Source organism: Chroicocephalus ridibundus, chromosome 3 (assembly GCF_963924245.1).
Source record: "Chroicocephalus ridibundus chromosome 3, bChrRid1.1, whole genome shotgun sequence".
NCBI lineage: Eukaryota > Metazoa > Chordata > Aves > Charadriiformes > Laridae > Chroicocephalus > Chroicocephalus ridibundus.
The window spans coordinates 25,053,543-25,075,539 of NC_086286.1; the positions used below are offsets into that span (position 1 = coordinate 25,053,543).

The following is a 21,997-nucleotide window of genomic DNA, read 5'->3' on the forward strand; positions in this document are numbered from 1 at the left end:
CTAGTCTTAAATATTTTCTTTTGGAAAACCCTCACCATATGAGCTGGGAGTCCAGGAGGATGCGTGTACAGTCCCTCCTCAGAAAAAATGCGCTCAATCTGTTTCAGACGAGTTCCCCGAAAGATGGGTTAAATCAACTGATTGAGCTGATTTTCTCTCTTGAGGTGATATTTTATTTATATGATAAAATGCTTGGAAAGTGATTAATTTGTCAGGGGAGCATCTTGTTACTGTAAATTTGCCGAATGTGTAATAAAATTGCCATAACACAGATGGGAAAATGAAGATCTCTTAAAATGAAATAACTGAGCAGTCTGCCTACATTTTCAGCACTTAAAATTAACTTAGTTAAATTTCTTTGTCATTTCTACCCCCGGAAGAATGCAGGCTGGGGAAGATTTGTGGCAGTTGTGGTGTGGGTTTGTGTGTGTGATGGGTGGAGGGCAGAGGAATGGGCTGTGTAGTTTTCCTTCTGCATCAGAAGGGACTGATAGATTTATTAAATTTCTGACAGGGTTCCTTGATTAAGTGAATTTTTAGAAATTAAAATATACAGGTCAGACACTCCTTCCCAGTAGCAGAGAATTTAAGAATAGGGGACCTTTGTGGGCAATTACCTCAAGTCAGTAAGATGCACGTGAAGTAGTGCGTTTGTGCAGGATTGCTTTCAAATGACAGCTAAATAGTGTAACACGCTTAGTCTTTATAGCAATCTCTTATTGTATGGAATATAACTTAGATTATATAGGGGTATTCTTGAAAGAGACCTTACCTGTCTCTGGGTTGCAGTGTGTAACAAGTGAAAATAGCATTAGTGAAGGAACAGTGCCTTTTATTCATACATTTTACTACTGCCTGTCCATCTGTCCACTGGAATGAGCCACTTATCATGCTTCTGTGTTTTTCCCTTTCAACTTAAAGAATTATGAAAGGAAAATTCAATTTTTCGTGTCCCTTTATGACAGGTAGACTGGAGACTGTGGTCATTTGGATTAAAAACATATCCATCACCACAAGCTGACAGGTTATTATTATGTCTTCTTTGAATATATGAATTTTATCCCTACACGTTAGAAGTCTAAGAATGGGAACTTTTTATATAAATAATTATGCTGGTAGTGATGTACTGCATACTGTTGCCATATTTTTTCACTTTTACAGCATTCTTGGCCTTATCACCCATAACATAAATCTTAGGCTCTCATATTTAATACAACCTGTAGGATAACCATGCCCGTATAATGTACAGTCAGCCAATCCCACATCATCATTTGACTATCATTATTTGTTGTCCTATGACTGATTTTTCAGCTGATGTCCCGTTTTGGATTTGACAGTATGTTTGATGCAGCCATCTAGGGGTAGATGAGAGTGGCCTCTTTTAGATGTTCCTGCTGATCTCCACAAACACCCTTGGTTTATTAAGTTCCCAACTATGGGCAGTTAAAGTTTTGAATGTAGTGGTGTTATCTTGGTTGCTCATAATTTATTTTTCAGAACTCCAGGCTATTCATTCCGTGAAGCAATGGTAATGTGAAGACTCAGTTGCTGTCAGACCCTCTACTGTGTAAAGAACCAGTGAAGGAGTGGAGCAGATTTGATGTATATTCTAGGTAGAGCAGATGCTTAGTGAAATGCAGGTGGATTTTTGTTCCAGACCTTAGTCCTATCATGATTTAAAGTTTAAAGCCCAACCTGGTAAAATTATCATTTAATGCACTCCCATTAACTGATCAGGGCTGATATGCAGTTTGCCTGGTACCCTGAACTTATGCTGAAACTAGAGAGGCACAGAACTCAGGATCAAAAGTGTGTGTTAATATACTTTTATGGTAGAATGCAGTTCTTTCTTCGGGCCAGTCTTCCTGTCATTGCTTACCCAAGGACAGGCAACTTAAGCAGAACTTTTAGATCTACAAGAAATAAATATTTGATCCACATTTTATACTGCTGAAATAATTGAAGCAAGTCTGCCATTAAAATACAGCTGAAATTTGCAGTATGCAATATGGAGTAATTAATGCTGATCTGTTCATGTAAAGCTTTTCTTGGACATGTCTCTCACGGAGTTCTTACACAAGACATGACTACAGGTTCAGTGTGTAATAATTGCAGCATATTGGTACGATTGCTTTATAATTGCAGGTAGCAACATCCTTGTTCTGAATGTAATAATTGTGCTGGTACACATTTGTTACTTTAGACAATTTTTCTGGAATATGCTGAATTTCCTTCTTTCTTCCCTGTGACTCCCACCAAAATAGAAGGCAAACGATAAATGAGTAGAAACCATATCAGGCCTATCCTGCAAACTTGCTCGAGTCATGCAAACATTTTAAAAGTGAAAGCCTTTACTTCCTGACCTTTGCTGCTTATATCCAGAGGCAAATCTCTGACATGCAAACCCAGTGGCATAAATAGGTTTGAATTACACATAGTAATATGTGAGGAACAAGGAACTGTGAAAAGCCAAAAGTTTATTTATTTATTTGTAAAAATCTGTAATCACACGTTAAAATCCAAGACAGAATAGAAAAGACTTAAGCTGCATAGGTTTTGCTTCTGTACATTCTCTGATTTATCTCAGCATGAACTGGGATGTCAGTACCATGCCCAACTAACATATTCAACCATTTGTTCTGCCTATTTTTAGTTTCCAGTGCTTCCAGAATCAAGACAGATAAACAAAGAAAGAATAAGAATTCAAAGGTAGAGGTTCTTTTTTCTTACAGTTTTCATTTAAAAACGTTAAGGGACTTTATAGTGTAGAAATAGAAATGTTGTGCTGCATTAACAGCCAGGCTCATATCACTCAAATGCTTGAGTGTAAAAAAAAAAAAAAAAAAAATATATATATATAGACTGTTATGCTCTCCAAGTCCTTTGATGTCAGTGTGGTTTTCCTTGGGTGCAGTAGGTTATGGTAATCCACTTGCATCTTGCGTATCAGAATATCAGGACCTTAGACCCTCTGAAATCACAGGCTGGGTTGGGGAATAACACCATTAACTAGTATAAATTTGCAGAGCTTCTGAGTTGCTGGGTCTATTCCCCTGTACCCAAGGTTTTGACCCACAATGAATGGCAGATGTGCTGTATTTGGAACAAATTTGATTTTGATTTTTTTATGTACTCTTCCCATTAAAATAACAAACCCAACACAGTTTATAAAATTACCCAGATGATTTAAGTAATTTGTGAATCAAGCAGTGATATTGGAGGAGGAGACTTCTTCATAATTCATGTTCATCTTTAGAACTGGTATCTCTGTTCTTGGATGTTTCACAGCAGTTACAAATTTGTAATCTTTTCTTTTGCCAGGAATTTGTTGATGGATTTCTCTTTCACTAGCACTTCTTTTTTGCATTTTGTAGAATATTCCTGTTCTATCAAAGTAGTTTTTTTCCTGGTATTGTCTGCCTCTTCTATTTCAAATCCTTAAAAAAAACCCAAACATAAAAACCTTGGGCTATTCACAGCTACACGTTGCTCACACATTACCCTTTGTGCATGCTAAAGCTGTTCTTCCCGTAGGCTTTATTTTTAGGAAGGCTACGCACAAAGAAATTGGGATTACTTTAACAGAAAAATAAACATTTTAATGTAAAAATAAGAAGAGATTTAATTTAGCCTTAAAATACATTTACCATTTAGAAAAAACTATGTATTTAAAAATAACAAAGGTTTCATTTCTGGAAGTTCAAGGCAAGTTCCCTTCTTAGAAATAAATGTTCAGATTTCCAAGGCATGTTTTCATCAAAGCCATGGCAAAAAAAAAATATTAAGAAATAGTGCAAAATATACCAAATTGGGATTCCCCAGGACCTTGTTTCTGTTGCATGCCGTGTCATTGGCCTGCTGAGCAGCGTTAGGTAACCTTCGCCTTTCTGTGTCTTGTTTTGCCTGTCTGTAAGAAGGAGATAGTGGTACTCCCTGGAAATGCAGTTTAAGATCTGCATTACAATCAGTAAGTAAAAGATGAGCATTATTAATAAATAATACCATAATATTATTAGTAGTAATATTTGTCTAGGTTCTTTTTTTCCTTTTTATGTCGATTTCAAGAGGACCTGGTCAAAGAACTCCTGCGCGGGAACCAGGAAGAAACTGTGTCATCCCTAGAGCCAGTAGATGAGGGACAGGGACTGCCTGTCTGAAAACTTAGCCACAGGAAAGGCCTGGTCCTTTAATTTGTTTCCAAGCCCCATAAAAATGACTGGGGTTTTTGTGATCATCACACAGCTAAGACTGTGGCACTTGGTGAAATGCTGGCACTCAGGAGACTGTTTTAAACTACTTTCATTTTTTGTTCCTAACTTTTTGGTTTCTTGTGGACATTTGCATCTCATAATTTGAAAGAAATGTTTTCTCCCTCGGAGAATCTTACATTTCACTCCTTTTAGTTTCCTTAGCAAAAATACGGTTTCAAGCTTTCAATATGAGACCGTGACAAAGTGATTTTATAGCCAGTACTGAAAGTGACTAAACTTGACAACAATTGTATTTTATGACAACCTCTGCTTTCATGTCCACAGCCTACTTTCCTATTATCAGCTGTGATTTCCTCCCTCCCCCCCCCCCACTTTTTCTCCCCTTCTTTTCCTCTGCCTTCCTCCCCCCTGTGACTTTTTTCAAATGTGAGCGATTCTGTATCTCTGCACTGGCTGGAAACAAATCCTTTTACCAGGAGTGCATTTTAATGGGCAGCAAGCTTCACTTAAGTCACCAGAACCTTAACTGTATAATATTCAATTTTTTACCAACCCAGGACCAAAGCTTTTTCTTGAGAGCGATGTTCATAAGAGTAGTGGAAGAATTAGTATTACAGAACTAAACCAGATTAGGAGGGAATGTGAATTAGATTTGGTAACAGATGGTGCCGTGGAAATTAAAGGTGCTTTGCGAATGGAAGCGACAGCAGCTTGCCTCTTTTCCTCTCCTGTCTCTCTCTTTCATGCGCTTGATAGACGGGTATAAATCACAACAATCCCGTCTTGACAGCCAATTTCGAGAATTTGATCTGGTTAAAGACATGGCTTCCCTGCTCCACTCACTGAAACCGGCTGCTATTTTATTTTTATACAGCACCTTGTCATATTTAGGAAAGTGGAATCACCTGCCTCCCTTTAATGAAATTTTCTTTAATTACAGTTTTAGCTCTTTAGTGTTAATTACTTTTCCATTCAGCCTGAGTTCTCAGGCTGTCTCATAGGAATGTATTTCTCTCCCCCACCCCACCTCCCTGCACTATTCACGCATATGCTTTCATTTTTCTAAAGATGCTTTTCGTTGTTGGAAGTTGTTGTCAGATCCATTATAATTAGATCCTAATTATCAAAATCATCATTATTGTGTAGGAAGAGGAAGCATTGTAAACAACTGTTAAAGTTATAGGATCTTGTTTGACAGATGAGGAAACCTTTCAGGATATACATGAATAGTAAACAAGCAAACAAAAAACCCTACTAAAAACTCTGTCTGGGAAGAATATAAGGATCTGGATAGCAAACGCTTTCCTCAGAAAGAAAATCCACCCAGTTTATCTCTCCATACCTATCCTCCAGTCTTTAATCCCACATTTTTCGGAAAAGATCGGAATAAAATTCCTCTGCTTCAGTTTGCTTATGTAAATATTCATCTTTGCACCCCTCGTTCAGGTGTCCAGATATAAAAATCACTTCTCTAATGTGTGTCAGGACCCAGTTATACTTGCGTTAATACAGTTACTTTTTTGCACTTAAGGCAGCAAGTGTAAGTGAAAAGGCAGCTGTGATGCATGGAGATGTGGAGATGCTTCTGCCATACGCTAAGAGTCTTTAGAGTGAAAAATAGGGGACTATATCTTAAAAAAACCCCAACAAAACAAAAGAAACTCTCAAAGTAAGAGAAGATCCTTAGAGCTGGCAACTAACAGTTGGTAGAAATAAAGCTTCCTACTGGCAGTCAAATCAAATGTAGTAACAACTCAACGACTCCCTGCTGCTAGCTGACAGCATGGTGTAACACACTGGGACAAACATTCACTTAAACACTGATTGCAGGAAAACGTCATTTTCCAACTCACCAAGTAGCTTTTTGGTTGCGCGTGCCTGGGTGTACGTGTAGGGGGGTTTTAAAGCCGGTGGCGTGCGGCTGGGAGACAGGACACACTCAGCAGCCAGCTGAGTGAGGGGGTGGGAGAAGGAAGGATCACTTGCTTTATAAGTTTTAGTCTTGAGTCTTTTAAGACGCTCACTCTGTGATACTATTTCTGGTATGTTCTTTCTAATCGCTTCTCCAATTTAACAGAGCTTGGCTGGCAAATTATAATTCGTCTGTTACAGATCCGCAGAAGTTCAGTGAGAGCTGGATGGGGAGACAGGTACATGGTGTGCACACACCTACACTCTGCCTTTTAGCGATGAAAGGAAATTGCAGCTAGAAGTTGTGAAAAATCTGATGATGCAAACTTTGTCTTGAGACTGAAGGCATGTTTTTGTCTTCTCTTTCTGGTTGGAAAGTGATGAATGACAGCTATGTCTCTGATCTGTAGTGCTGGCTTTCCGGTTGGTGCAAGTGACTGCTTTTGATGCTGTAATCATTTCAAAATAATCCTTCTTTAGAAAGCCTGTTATGTTCTTGAATAAATCTTTACTTATTTTTGTAGTTTTGTATTTTTCTTCCTTGAAGTAGTTGAATATAGCATTTTATTTTCTTTTGCTATTTCAGTTGATTTAATAAAAAGAATCATCACAATTCATAGAATCATAGAATCATAGAATTGTTGAGGTTGGAAGGGACCTTTAAGATCATCGAGTCCAACCTTTAGCCTACCCTGACAAGAGCCACTTCTAAACCACGTCCCTAAGTGCCCCATCTACCCTTTTTTTAAACACCTCCAGGGATGGTGAATCCACCACCTCCCTGGGCAGCCTATTCCAATGTTTAATAACCCTCTCAGTGAAAAAATGTTTCCTAATATCTAATCTAAACCTCCCCTGACGTAACTTGAACCCGTTTCCCCTCGTTCTATCACTTGTCACCAGGGAGAAGAGGTCAGCCCCCATCTCTCTACAACCTCCTTTCAGGTAGTTGTAGAGGGTGATAAGGTCTCCCCTCAGCCTCCTCTTCTCCAGGCTAAACAACCCCAGCTCCCTCAGTCGTTCTTCATAAGGTTTGTCCTCCAGGCCCCTCACCAGCTTTGTAGCCCTTCTCTGGACACGCTCCAACACCTCAATGTCCCTCTTGTAGCGAGGGGCCCAAAACTGAACGCAGTACTCGAGGTGGGGCCTCACCAGTGCCGAGTACAGGGGGATGATCACTTCCCTAGTCCGGCTCACCACACTATTCCTGATACGGGCTAGGATGCTGTTGGCCTTCTTGGCCACCTGGGCACACTGCTGGCTCATATTCAGCCGGCTATCAACCAACACTCCCAAGTCCTTTTCTGTCGGACTGCTTTCGAGCCACTCTGCCCCAATCCTGTAGCGCTGCATGGAGTTGTTGTGACCCAAGTGCAGGACCCGGCATTTGGCCTTGTTGAACCTTATACCATTGGTCTCAGCCCATCGGTCCAGCCTGTCCAGATCCCTCTGCAGAGCCAATCTACCCTCAAGCAGATCAACATGCCCGCCCAGTTTAGTGTCATCTGCGAACTTACTGAGGGTGCATTCGATCCCTTCATCCAGATCATTGATAAAGATATTAAAGAGAACCGGCCCCACCACCGAGCCCTGGGGGACACCACTTGTGACTGGACACCAACTGGATTTAACTCCATTTACCACCACTCTCTGGGCACGGTCATCCAGCCAGTTTTTTACCCAGCGAAGAGTACACCTGTCCAGGCCATGAGCAGCCAGTTTCTCCAGGAGAATGCTGTGGGAAACGGTGTCAAAAGCTTTGCAAAAATCCAAGTAGATAACATCCGCAGCCTTTCCCTCATCCACTAAGTGGGTCACCTTATCATAGAAGGATATTAGGTTTGATAGGCATGACCTGCCCTTCACAAACCCATGCTGACTGGGCCTGATCACCCTGTTCTCCTGCATGTGCCGTGTAATGGCACTGAGGAGGATCTGTTCCATGACCTTCCCAGGCACCGAGGTCAGACTGACTGGCTTGTAGTTCCCCAGATCCTCCTTCCGGCCCTTCTTGTGGATGGGTGTCACATTTGCTAACCTCCAGTCAGCTGGGACCTCCCCGGTTGTCCAGGACTGCTCATAAATGATACCAAGTGGCCTGGCGAGCACCTCCGCCAGCTCTTTCAATACCCTTGGGTGGATCCCATCTGGCCCCATAGATTTGTGCACCTCCGGGTGCTGAAGCAGGTCCCTCACCATTTCCCTTTGGATTACGGGGGCTTCATTCTGCTCCCCATCCCTGTCTTCTAGTTCAGGGGTCTGGGTGCTCAGGGAACAACTGGTCCTACTGCTGAAGACTGAGGCAAAGACTTCATTAAGTACCTCAGCCTTTTCCTCATCCTTGGTCACTATGTTGCCGGCCCTATCTACTAGAGGACAGAGATAATCCTTAGTCCTCTTCTTATTGCTAATATATTTATAGAAACTTTTTTTGTTGTCCTTGACAACAGAAGCCAGGTTTAGCTCTAGCTGGGCTTTGGCCCTCCTGATTTTTTCCCTACATAGCTTAACTACCTCTTTGTAGTCGTCTTGAGTGGCCTGTCCTTCCTTCTAGAGGCCATAGATCCTCTTTTTTTCCCTAAGTTGCAACACTAATAATTAGATGAGTCCTTGACACTTTACCATGTCCTCTGGGGACTAGAGACATCAGGTGGACTCCACCTGATACCACTGGAGTATAACCACAAATAAAATGATGCTCCATCACAGAAGAATACGTGACTTCTTAACCAGAGATTTGCTGTCTTTCAACATGTGATATGAATTAAAAGGCTGCAGTTTGAAAACACAGTAATAAAATCTTACTCTTCCTGATCAATATACTGATTTTCATATGATGAAACTTGGCCGTTATTCTAGTAGTCACATCACAGCCTTTCGGTTGAAACTGTTTGGGCATGGAAAGTCTCTTCATGTAAGTTTATGCAGCTCTCCAGGCACTGAAGAGCTGACCCATTTGAGGCATGTTAAGTACTGTAGCGACAAAAAATATGTAATGTTAGACTAGAAATCAGCAAGTGAGAGAAGGTAGGTCTAAGGTATTCTAATGATATGGTTGTAACTTTAAACAACAGCCATGTTCTAATTGTGTAAAAATGTTAGAAACATGGGAGAAAGAGAGAAACCGAAGAAATAAGTAGGAGTATGAAGTGTTTACTGAGTTTTAAGTTATATCAGAACCATAATACGTACACAAAATACAAAACCATACATTTCTTTTACGTGTAACTTTCAGGCATTCCAGAATGATTGTGTAGTGTACACAGTAGTGTAGTGTAGAAGTACACAGTACTTCTGTGTACACAGTAGTAGTAGTGTAGAAGTAGTGACATCTACTTCTTGCATAGCCTTCTCTTCAGTATTTGCTTTTTTTTTTTTTTTTTTAAGTATTTGGAAGCTGAATCATCAGACCATATGAAGAAAGTATCTTTTTCTACTTGAAATGCATGAAATCTGTAGAAGTAGGCAAGTCTTTTCTGCAGGAAACTTTCTGTGGTGATGGGCTGCTAGTAGTGGTGCATAATGCAGCTTGTAGAACATTTGTTGCTTTATCTTTGTCTGTCAGTTGAAGGTTTATTTTTGTTAAGTGTGTTGCAGTGACGTATATTGGATGCATTGGACAACTGTGTTACTGAGGGCTGGCACCTCTTCAGATGTCTGGTGTTTTGGCTCAAAGGTGCAAGGTCTTTGAGTATTCTTCCCTGTTTACTTTTTGTTCCCCAAAGAGTACCTGATGTAAAGAATAATCATTTTGCAATTCTGTTGGCTATAAGTGCTTCAGCTCTTACATTCAGAAGAGTAATGTTACAGTCTGTCAAACCATAGGATCTGTATGCTGCAGAGCTTGTGCGTGTCTAAGGATACATTTAATTAAACCGGCATTAGTGCATCTATACAGACTTATTAAAACACTTAGTTTGTCTCAATAATATTGATTAAATAGCAGTAGTTTGTTTAATCTAAGTGTATTTTTGCTATTACTACATTACTTCCAAGTAATCAGGGTAATAGTCATCATCAGTGAAATATCACGTTAGTTATGAAGTAATGCTATAAGAATTGATTTAGACTTGGCAGGAAGGGAAGGCTTTCTGTCGTATAGTGCCAAAGCCCGATTTGGATTATTAGAATGAGAGTTTTAAACGTAATTTCTGTTCGTGTAAACAGGGTGTGTTTTATAGGTTTATAGGTTATTCCATATTCTGAGTATCCATTATATCAAGGAACACCTCAGACAGTTAATTATGCAAAACATCATGTAAGTAATTACACAGTATTATTATGCATTTAACAGTTTTATTGATTTGCCAGTTGCTCACTTACAGTATTTGGAGCTATAAACAAGAGATGCTCACCCTCAGTTGAAATAGGTCCAAGGAAATGAGCTAAAGATAAATGACACCAGTATGCATTGTTGCATCAGATGTAATCCTTAAATGTAGAAGCTGTCAACAGTGATAATTTGCAACACATTGGGGTATCTCAGGATCATTTCCTTCTTGTTAACAAAGTTTATCAACCAGGAAGCACAGGGAATCAACTTGAAATAGAAAGGGAAGCAATAACGAGTATTTATATACTGGGGGGGAGGGAGGGGAGGTTCAAATAATTCCCCCTCATCTTGGAGGGTCTGCAGTAGTTGCAAGTGAGCCACTTGAAAATTCTGCTTTTTAAAAGCGGCGCAGAAAACAAACTAAGTGCAGCCTCTCAGATTAGATGCAAATGTGAAGGGCCTCAGATAATGGCTAGTTTTGTTAAACTAAAAGTGACCAGGCAGTAGTGTAGTCTTCCACTGCCTTGTGTGTAGGAAGTGCTTTAGCAGAGCTTGGTAGATTGCATACAGAGCAATAATAACTGTTTGGGAAGCTGGATCCTGTGTCAGCAATCACCAGCTAACTCGGGCCACTGCTGGTAACAACATGATGGCTTCAAGCATTGCATCTTCTGTTCCGGCTGCTAGTGTCTGTGACAGCTGCTCTGGAAGAAGTCATTGGCTTGCTTTGCTTTCCCTTACCAAGGTGAAGTGATGAAAGTTTCAAGAAAACATGAAAGAAAGAAGAAATTACAGAAAGCAATGAAACATTCAACATTGGTTTAAAAAAAACACCCTCAAACAAAAAAATGCCCCACAGTAGTTCTGTTTTGCACAGGGTCGTATACGTGTGTTCATTAATAAAGACCTAATGTGTAATAACAGTTTTGTTTGTGCGTGCATAGGATAAGATTAGCAATACTTTGTAATTAATGATCCCATCCACTAGGTTAACCAAGCAGGCCTTACGATATTTCTTATTAAAAGAAGAAATGCTTTCTTTTCCTTCTCCCAACTAAGCCAGTGCACCTTAATGCAATGATGATATGTTAGACCCAGCAGTTGTCAAAGCATCGTATTACTGTGATGCCATAATGACACCCTGTCTCTGTAAAGTAGTCATGTTTTCTCAAATCACACGTTGCACCGTTGATTTCTGACATGACACTTCATTCAGTCACTTTCCTTTTCTTCGGCATCTCCATTCTCTGACAATAGCAGCTGGTGCCCATTTTCCTACTAAGTGATTCACATTTTGCCACTTTACTAGAGTGCAATTAGCTGAAGCAGAAAAAAAATGCTCAATGTAAAGCAGCTTGGCTGAAATTGTTACTCAGCTCTTTAACAGGACCCAGTGAAAGTCTTGAGGTGGTGTTGGGGGCAGCAGTGCAAGAGGCAACATTCTCATTTCTTTCCACAAAAACATTTTTTCCCCTCTTACATTCAGAGAAGGAGAGTACGGGAAATCACTGGAACATGCTGTACTGTTTTCTGTCTACTGATTTTGGTATAGACCTCTGAAATGATACCAAAAATAAGCAAAGTATTTAAGAGGAAATGTGGGTTTTACGGCCAAAGCAAAGAGGTGACTTCCGTTCCTGACTCTGCTACAGACTTGCTGTGTCAGCTAGACCAAGACTTTCTTTTATGCATTGGTTTTCACAGTTAAAAGTATGAGGATAGCAAGTTAAGACCTTTTTGGTCAACATCCATGTGAGTTAGAGGAATGTATCAGAGGAAAATCAGCTGGATTGCACTGTTAGCGTAAAAAGTACCTAGGTGAGTGTAATAACACCTGCCTTGCTGATGCTCCCACATAGTAGTTGTCATTAAAAATGTCAACTGCTAACAACCTATTCTGATATTTATGGAAATAGGGTAATTCTCTCTTCAAGAAAAGAATAGCTTTGTCTGCAGGTAAAAGTGAACTTTTGTGTTGGTCTGTAATAAAGGTGCTCACTGTAATTATTGTGACTAATTATTATTGTCACTGAAACCACCAGTGCAGCTCTGAAGTAGGGAACGTTGCTGTAAGCAGAGCTTTTCCTACTTGAAAAATAAGCATGAAACATGTAAATGGATTATGAAGTATTGGCATGTTGTTTTGACCTCCTTTAGGTGTTGGTAATAAGGGAGATAAGGGAAAAGGAACTTTCTGAACCAGTTGTGTGTATGGATGGAATATAAAGAGCTCACAGTGGCTTGAACAGGAAGGCTTTCTTTTTTTAAGGCTATATACTGTAATCAGACGCAGTTAATTTTTGCACTCCGCTTGTATATTGATACTGATTTAGCCAGTGTCAGCACTGTCAATATCATTATTAATGTGGCAGGTAGATGGAAATACGAATGTGATTGCATTAATAAATTCTTAATATATTCAACCTTTCATAAGCACATAGCATTACAATTTATTCGCTATTGTTTAAGACCATTTTAGAGCAGGAGTTGCATATTGAAGTGCTCTGTCATTGTACCTTTCTACCAGCAGTGACTGGCTTCAGGTCTTTCTTAAACGAAGAAGTTGTGAAGTAAATTTAGTAGAGATGTGAAGAGTCATGCTATATGCTACATATTACTTGAGGCTTGCAGCACCCTATGTAGTTTCTGTTGTATATGGGCATGGAAATGTTTCTAGAGCCAATTAGTTACTTACCCTAAAGTTATGAAAGGGAAGTTTACCTGAGAGCAACCAGTTGTTAGAAAACTTACCCGAGAGCAGCCCACCACAAATGGAGCTGCCATTTATTTGACTTAAAATCTAGTAAAGAAAAAAAACAACCCCACCAAGGCTTTAAAATAAATACTGTACATTTTTATATGACACATGTTATTTCTATTCATAAACCTTAACTAAATTTAGATTTTTATTAATCCAATGTGACCTAAAAATTTTGCATTAACAGCACAATGTGGAATTGGGCTTATTCTCTTTGAATGCAGATAAAGCCATCATCTTGAAAATAGCTCTTTCTGACAAAAAGGTGTTCTTTTGAAATAAAGTCTTATTCACTACATTCCTCTTAGAGTTAATGTGAATTTTAGTGCCTCTAATTTTAGATTGAAGTGAGGTCTAGAATAAAACCCACTGGCTGACAATTGAATTTATAGATAGTTGTGAATATTTCAGGCTTGAATAATAGAGCTGTAGAATTTCAGACACAGGGAGGAAGGGAGAATTAAGTTCCAACTGTAGTTTTAGCCTATAATGCAATGGTGTCTAGGAATTCTTCAGTGTAACGAGCTAAGTAGTAATTAGGAGGGAACTGAGGGAGGGATTTTACAGAGATCTAGCTTAGGCATTATTCCAAATGTTCAGCATGATGATTTGATGGTGGTCCCACCTGCCATCCGTATAAGATGGGTCTTGAATTAACGTTTGTGCAGATGCGGTACAGTAACGAAGGAGTGAAAGCAGTAGGTATGTGTTGCCCACCCGCAGCTAGCACCCAGCCGTGTCTCTGGTTTGCCTTCAGGGGATTGAGAAAGTTTGTGTTCTCAAAGTCGGGCACTGTTGTTTTCACTTTTCCTTGGAATGGTTAATGTTTTAACTGCATTTGTGCTTTGCCAGCATGCACCAATCCAGTCTATACTGTTTAAGCTGTAGCCAAAAGCAGCTCTGTCTTGGTTAGTACCAGAAACCACTACTTCAGAAGCATCATCAGACTGGCTTTAGCCTAAGCAACACTGGTGATGAGATTTTAATGCTTGTAGAACTGAGTTCATGTTTTGGTTCTGACCGCTTGGAGTGGGAGATATCCACTTTTGCACTGGCTAAGACAACATGCATTTGGACAACTAATTAATTGCAAATGGTTTTTCTAGGAAGGAAAGGGTGACATTCGAGCTCATTATTGCACAAATTAGGAAAAAAAAAATGGCAGGGGGAGTCTTAGACAAGAACATGCCATCAAGCTGGTTATGACAGACTGTAGGCAGAGACTCCTATTGCTGTATTTTGAGACTTTACATGTGGAGTCTCAGCAGCAGGGAGATGACAGGAAGACCAAGTACCTGTTTAGTCAATAAAAGGATCTTAGTGTTAGTGTATAGAAAAATAATGTAAAAAATAAGTTGGTAGAAGGTGAAAGTGAATTGATATTTTTAATTGTAGCTGTATAAAATTCAGTGTCAAAGAAAGAGGAGAGAGACAGAGAGACACCATGTTTTAGTACCCTAATAACTTCTAACTCTAGTCTAAGATCATAATGTATGTGAGAGCGGTCCAGTAATTATAAGGTAATAAGTGGAGTGGTGGTGTAAGTGCTCTAAATTAAAAGGAATTCGCAGAGCTGCTGTAAGTCAGTGCCGACCCGCTTTCTTTCAAACGTTGACTTGAGAAAAGTGCTTAGCCCAGAGTGCAAGTAGAGAGACAAGAGAGAGCTATCTATTAATTATAGCACTCATTAGCAGTGACGGCTACAAGGCAGCAGATGCAGAAGAAAAGGCACACGCTACTGCAGGCTGGCAAGGGGATTTCCCCCCCTCCAGTTCTTGAGGAAAGGACAACACAAGCAGGTGGTCCAATGTAATAAGATATTTTCACGGCTTTAACCTTCCCATTTCCTTGGTTTATTTGCTGACACCACATAGCTTGCTCCTTCCACCGCCCCAAATAAGTACTGATTTTAAGTTTGGAGGGTAACATTTCTGCACATCAGTCTGGCTGTTTTCCAAATTCACGTGTCATTTGTTTTCAGTAGAATTTTACAGTAAAAACCACAACAATTGAGAGGCCCAAAATAAGATCCGTGTGCACTGATTTTAGGGTAAATCTCATCCTAAGAAGGTATTTTAATGAAGGGTCAGGCTTTGATCTCGGCTACGCTTATTGGAAAGGAAGCCAACTCTGTGGATTTATGTCTGTTTTCTATTGGTGAATTTGATTCCAGATCTTGAAGTAGAAATTGATTTTTATTTTTTTTTTTAACACAAAAAGGTGAAAAACTGAAGACAAGATCTCAAAAATTACTTTAGAAATTAGAAAGTTGAGTCAAGTCAGTCCAATTGTCTGGAGTCATTTGTTTGCTTTGAGAACATGAATCTATAGCTCCAGGTGGGTGGCCTTATGGGGTAGTTGCTTTTCTGCTGAAAATGTTTCTAGAGAAATGCTCATAACTGTCATCTGTACTTTGGCAGCTTCTGAGAGTACTGTCAGGAAAATGCTGTGTATGCCATTTGCTATTATGGTCTCATAATCACAGCTGTAGAAAATGAAGATGGTATCTGATTTGGAGCTTTCTAATTCTTATTTTTGGCCCTTGTTCTCCCTAAAATATGTTTTAAAATAATAAAAAAAACCTTGAGGATGGAATAGACAGGTTTTTTTTCCCTCTAGGAAGCACTAATTTGTCAGATCAAATGTTATATGGTTTTATTTCAGATGCTTAATTCTGAAAATATGACAACTGAGAAGTAGGACAGAATCTCATCTTCTGAAAGACAAAACTTCTATCTAAAATTTCCTCTAATATATATTTTTTTTAATCCAAGAATGGAACACGTAAAATGTCAGATCCTATAGAGCTGCAGATATATGGGATAGTGGCATAGTTATTACTGGTTAGTCTGAGGATAATGGCTAGAAGTAATTGCAGCCAGAGCTGATGAATCATTTCACTTAGATTTTGTGAAGATGGAGTCCAACCTTAATTATTTGTTAGAGTTCCCAGTTGATGTGCTACTCTGTTACTAAATAGCTGTATCTATAGTAAAGCAATATTAATAATGAAAAAATAGGCTCTGGGAGACTTGCTCTTCAATTCCTAGATTAGATCAGTAGACGATGGATACGTGTTTTAGTCAATTGTCTTGACAAATATTAATTACAGAGCAGAACATCTATGGGATCAAACTGGGAAATATTTGTTCCTGATAATGACGGAATTTACAGAGAGAAAGTACCAAAGGAAACAGGAAGACATTTAATAGCCAAGTCACCCAATAGGATTTTTTTAAATTTTTTGACTCGCTAGGTGACAAGTTCAGAATTTAGAGTTGATATGAAGTTGACACGTAGCCTAGAGGGCAGGTGGAGGGGACAACAGACGGATTTGGTCTCTTTAAAGTTTTTGTTTACTGCCTGTCTGGAGCTTTGACAAAGCTCTGTCATGCCCTTATGCTGATTACCTTCATGTAGAACAAGAGGTATTGACTAATGAATGAATGATGTGCAGTCCCTAACCCTTCCAGAGCAGTCTTAAAGAGCACTGTCTTTAATACACAGATTCTTCTTTCTCTCTCTCTCCCCACTACAGGCTTCTCTGCAGAATGTCAAGCAAAGATCGACACATTGATTCTAGCTGTTCGTCGTACATCAAGACGGAACCGTCGAGCCCTGCCTCTCTGACGGACAGCATCAACCACCACAGCCCCGGTGGCTCCTCAGACGCCAGCGGGAGCTACAGTTCCACCATGAATGGACATCAGAACGGGCTGGACTCACCTCCCCTCTACCCTTCGGCCACAGGGCTTGGGGGCAACGGGCCGGTCAGGAAACGGTATGATGACTGCTCCAGTACCATCGCTGAAGATTCACAGACCAAGTGTGAATATATGCTGAACTCGATGCCCAAAAGACTGTGTTTGGTGTGTGGTGACATTGCATCAGGGTACCACTATGGAGTGGCTTCCTGCGAGGCCTGCAAGGCTTTCTTCAAGAGGACAATTCAAGGTTGGTTATTCTTTAAACTTCTTGTCTTTCTTTTGCACAAAGTGGAATAGTACAGTCCTTGACTCTATCCTGTTAGGACTTCAGACTGACTGTACCTTTTCATTCTTTATAGTGTTTGGTCCTACAGATGTTACATGAAAAAGCCCCTTTGTGGGATTCTTCGGGAGTTCTGTCTGACATGTTGAGCCCACTGCCACGTTTATTTTGATTATGTAAAATAGAAAAACACTAAAGCCATCCAGTGCACGTTCAGATTTGTTTTCTGTATGAGTTTCTCATTGATTCCCATTAATGATTGTTGCAAAGAAAACTGATTATTTTCTAAAGGTTGCAATGGATGCCTCTTGAACACACCTTGTGGCTTGCCTCTTGAACACACCTTGTGGCTTGCCTCTTGCACACAGGGATTGTGCTTGGGTTTTGCTCCTAGTTACACCACTACGGTACTTAAATTGTTAGAGAAATCCAGTTTATTTTTGTTAAAGCACCAGTGCATTTCAAATTGGAACAATATGCAATGGTGTAGTTCTTTGTGCATATCAGTGTATTAATAACTGGTCTTTCACCCACATGATACACAGTGGCCTTACACAGGTTCAACAAATACCCGTAAGATCACATCCTAAGGAGAGTAAGTTGGCAGCTTTTGGTCACTGCCCAGTACTTTATACTAATCTGCTCTTGATATCTGTTACAAATATGCCACATATTTTGGCATAAATTAGTATGAATGGGATAATTTGCATGACCACTTGTTCTAGCTTCATAACCAATGGCGACAAAATAACCTTCTACATTGATTTAGGTATCGTCCTTTCAAGTAAAATTGAAGGTGCTTTATTTAAAGAACACGAGGCCAAGCTTGGCCTGTACAGGAATGTAGTGTCACATCGAATTAAATTCAAACTTCAGAGACTAAAATTAGGTTGCTAAGTCCAAATTTAAGCTCCTCAATAAAACCTGCTTGATTTTCATAGATGTTGACCACCTGGAATTCTCAGGAAGACAGTGCAAACTGATGGTATACTTTTCTTTTTAAAATTAATTATGATAAGGACCGTAAAGTTAGTTTCGATTTGTAATTTTACATAACCCAAAATTTGAAACATTTGGTCAAGATTTCTTAAATACAGTGCTCCCATATTTAATGGAAAATTAATAAGGAGAAATAATGAATATTAAGCTAATTTATCCTTTGCTGAAGCAATAGCCATTTTATTCTTCTCTGATCCATTTTACTACTGGGAGATTTGGGCCTTCTACCAGCGTGCAATACCTGTTTTATGATGGCCATTGAGCCACAAATTAAAAACATCAGGCTTCAGTTCTTCTAATGGAGCTGAGTGTTACAATTTTTGCAATCCATAAACAAACATACCTGTGAAGATTCCTTGTGGCCTGGGTTCATATGTAAAATGAGTGCCTATAAAGAAACAGTATGCTCATTTCAAGTTTGTGTTTTGAAAAAGTAAAGTAAGAGGTAGGTATTTTCACTTGACCTTCAAGAACTTTTTCAGAAAAGCTAAAAGAAAAAATAATGTTTCCCTTGAAGCAGTTCATATTTTGTGATTGCTAAACTTCAAACACCAACTTCAACTAGCAACTCTGTTTTTATAAATGTTATTTAATTGCTATATAATAGCTGTCCTACAGAACTGAATCGATGCATGATTATTTTAGTTGTATTTTGAGCATGAAAAAATGCCATGGAAACTTTAACTGACTAAAATGTTGACTTCTGGCAGTAGTAGGTAGTCTGCAATTTTACACCGCACCACAGACAGCAAGTTCCTGGGCATGGAAGCACAAGACAGGGACGTCATTCGCCAGATTAGCAACTTGGACTTGGCCACGCAGCTCAAGTTAGAACTGGCAGCTGTGCAAAAGTCTCAGTACAGTTAGAGCGCTAGCTGCATCAGCAGGTGACAGTGCTGTGAAGACAAAAAAAAAAATGCAGTAAGGCAAAACCAAGCATCGAATGGAAAAACAATAATGAAGAAACTAAGAATAGGAAGTATGTTGCCATCATAATGTCATGGCAGCATCTTCAGTAATGGTGCTGACTAAACTGACACAACTACTAAGAGTTTTCAGATACTACCCAAAATAGCAGAAGCTACTTACTTTGGTGAATCAGTCCATGGATTGTGGTAAGTGACAAGAAGTATATACGAAAAAGGTACTCCTCGTGCCCATATTGAATGGGCAGATTCTACCTTTAAGTTTACATGAAGAATAATTCCCTTGAGGTTTCTTTTTTCTCTAAATGACAGAATTTAGTCCCAGTGTTCCTATAGGTCATTCTTCCTGGTACCATTTCACTTCCTGGTTCATATGACATTATTTCTCTGCTTATTTTTAAATAAGTTGATTACTGCATAACGGCAAATAAGAAAACAGGAAAACGGAAAAAACCCAAGAAATTATACAGAATAGTAAACCAGACTACCTGGAGAGTCAAATATTGTAACTATGCTTATGTGAGGATTACATGTCTTGGCTCAAAGAGTCACGGAATCATGGAATTTTTCAGAGTTGGAAGGGACCTCTAGAGATCATCTAGTCCAACTCCCCTAATTAGACTCCTACTCCTGAACAGAGTAGGATTGCCTAGAGCACATTACTCAGGACTGCATCCAGATGGGTCTTGAAAGTCTCCAGAGAAGGGGGCTCCACAACCTCCCTGGGCAGCTTGTTCCAGTGCTCTGTCACCCCCACTGTAAAGAAGTTTTTTCTCATGTTTGATTGGAACTTCCTATGTTCCAGCTTGTGCCCGTTACTCCTCATGTTACTGGGAACCATTGAAAAGAGTCTGGCTCCATCCTCCTTAAACCCACCCTTTAGATGCTTGTAACTTGTAAATGTTAATAAGGTCTCCCCTCAACCTTCTCTTCTCCAGGCTAAAGAGTCCCAGCTCTCTCAGCCTTTCCTCATAAGGGAGATGCTCCAGTCCCTCAGTCATCTTTGTTGCCCTACGCTGGACTCTCTCCAGTAGTTCCTTGTCTCTCTTGAACTGGGGAGCCCAGAACTGGACACCGTATTCCAGTTGGGGCCTCACCAGTGCAGAGTAGAGGGGGAGAATGCCCTCCCTTGACCTGCTGGCCACACTCTTCCCTATGCAGCCCAGAATTCTGTTGGCCTTCTTGGCTACAAGGGCACATTGCTTGCTCATGGATAGTTTACTGTCTACCAAGACCCCCAGATCCTTTTCTTCAGAGCTGCTTTCCAGCAGGTCCACCCCTAACCTATATTAGTGCCTGACATTCTTCCTCCCCAGGTGCGGGACCCTACACTTGTCCTTGTTGAACCTCATTAGGTTCTCCTCTGCCCAGCTCTCCAGCCTGCCTAGGTCACGCTGGATGGCAGCACAGCCCTCTGGGGTGTCAGCCACCCCACCCAGTTTGGTATCATCAGCGAACTTGCTGAGGGTACACTCTGTTCCCTCGTCCAGGTCGTTGATGAATACTTCAAACAATACTGGTCCAAGTATTGACCCCTGGGGGACACCACTGGTTACAGGCCTCCAACTGGACCCTGCTCCATTAATCACAGTCCTCTGAGTCCTATCACACAGCCAGCTCTCAATCCACCTCACTGTCCCCTCGTCTAGTCCACACTTCCTCAGTTTCCTAAGGAGGATGTTATGAGAGGCAGTGTCAAAAGCCTTGCTGAAGTCAAGGTAGGTGACATCTGCTGCTCTGCCCTCATCCAGACAACCAGTTATAACATCATAGAAGGCTATGAGGTTGGTCAGGCATGATTTACCCTTGGTAAATCCATGTTGACCACTTCCAATAACTTCCTGCTTCTGAATGTGCTTGGATATGACATCCAGAATGAGTCGCTCCATCACCTTCCCAGGGTCGGAGGTGAGACTAACCGGTCTGTAGTTCCCTGGGTCCTCCTTCTTGCCCTTTTTGAAGACTGGAGTGATATTGGCCTTTGTCCAGTCCTCAGGCACCTCTCCTGTTCTCCATGACCTTTCGAAGATGATGGAGAGTGGCCAAGCAATAACATCTGCCAGCTCTCTCAGCACTCGCGGGTGCATCTCGTCAGGGCCCATGGACTTATGGATGTCCAGTTTGGTCAAGTGGTCTCTAACCTGATCTTCCTCTACTGGGGAAAACTCTTCCTCTCTCCAGACCTTCCCCCTTGCCTCCAGGGCCTGGGATTCATGAGGGACAGCTTTAACAGTGAAGACTGAAGCAAAGAAGGCATTCAGTAGCTCTGCCTTTTCTGTGTCTTCCACCACTAGGGCGCCCATCTCATTTGTTAGTGGGCCTACAGTTTCCCTAGTCTTTCTTTTTCTATTGATATACTGAAAGAACCTCTTCTTGTTATCCTTAACCGTGGTGCCCAAGATGAGTTGAGCTTTCGCCCTGCATAGCTTCGCTACATCTTGGTAGTTTTCATAAGTAGCCAACCCCCTTTTCCAAAGATCATAAACTTTCCCTTTTTTCCCCGAGGTCCAGCCAAAGCTCTCTATTTAGCCAGGCTGGTCTACTTCCCTGTCTGCTCATTTTTTGCGAATTGGGGATGGCCTTCTCCTGAGCTTTTAAGAATTCCCCTTAAAGTAAGACGAGTCTTCCTGGGCACCTTTGCCCTTCAGGACTGTCCCCCAAGGGACACTCTCAACCATGCTCGTAAGCAGGTCAAAGTTTGCCCTTCAGAAATGTAAGGTGGCAGTTCTGCTGGCTCCCCTCCTTGCTTCACCAAGAATCGAAAATTCTATCATTTCATGGTCACTCTGCCCAAGACGACCTCCAACCTTTACATCCCCTACAAGACCTTCTCTGTTAACAAGCAGCAGGTCCAGTAGGGCACTTTCCCTAGTTGGCTCCCTCACCAGCTGTGTTAGGAAGTTGTCTTCTGCATGCTCCAGGAACCTCC

The 21,997-nt window shown here is 40.6% G+C and overlaps 1 protein-coding gene across 26 annotated transcripts in view; it reads left to right on the forward strand.

Moving 5' to 3' along the window:
* ESRRG (estrogen related receptor gamma) overlaps positions 1 to 21,997 on the forward strand; it is a 408,609-nt gene that overhangs the window by 262,403 nt on the left and 124,209 nt on the right. For all 26 annotated transcript variants that reach the window (XM_063328441.1, XM_063328437.1, XM_063328447.1 and 23 more), the window contains one exon: positions 16,692 to 17,107. In XM_063328441.1, the coding sequence (XP_063184511.1) occupies positions 16,692 to 17,107 (416 nt within the window). The remainder of the gene's footprint in view (positions 1 to 16,691; positions 17,108 to 21,997) is intronic.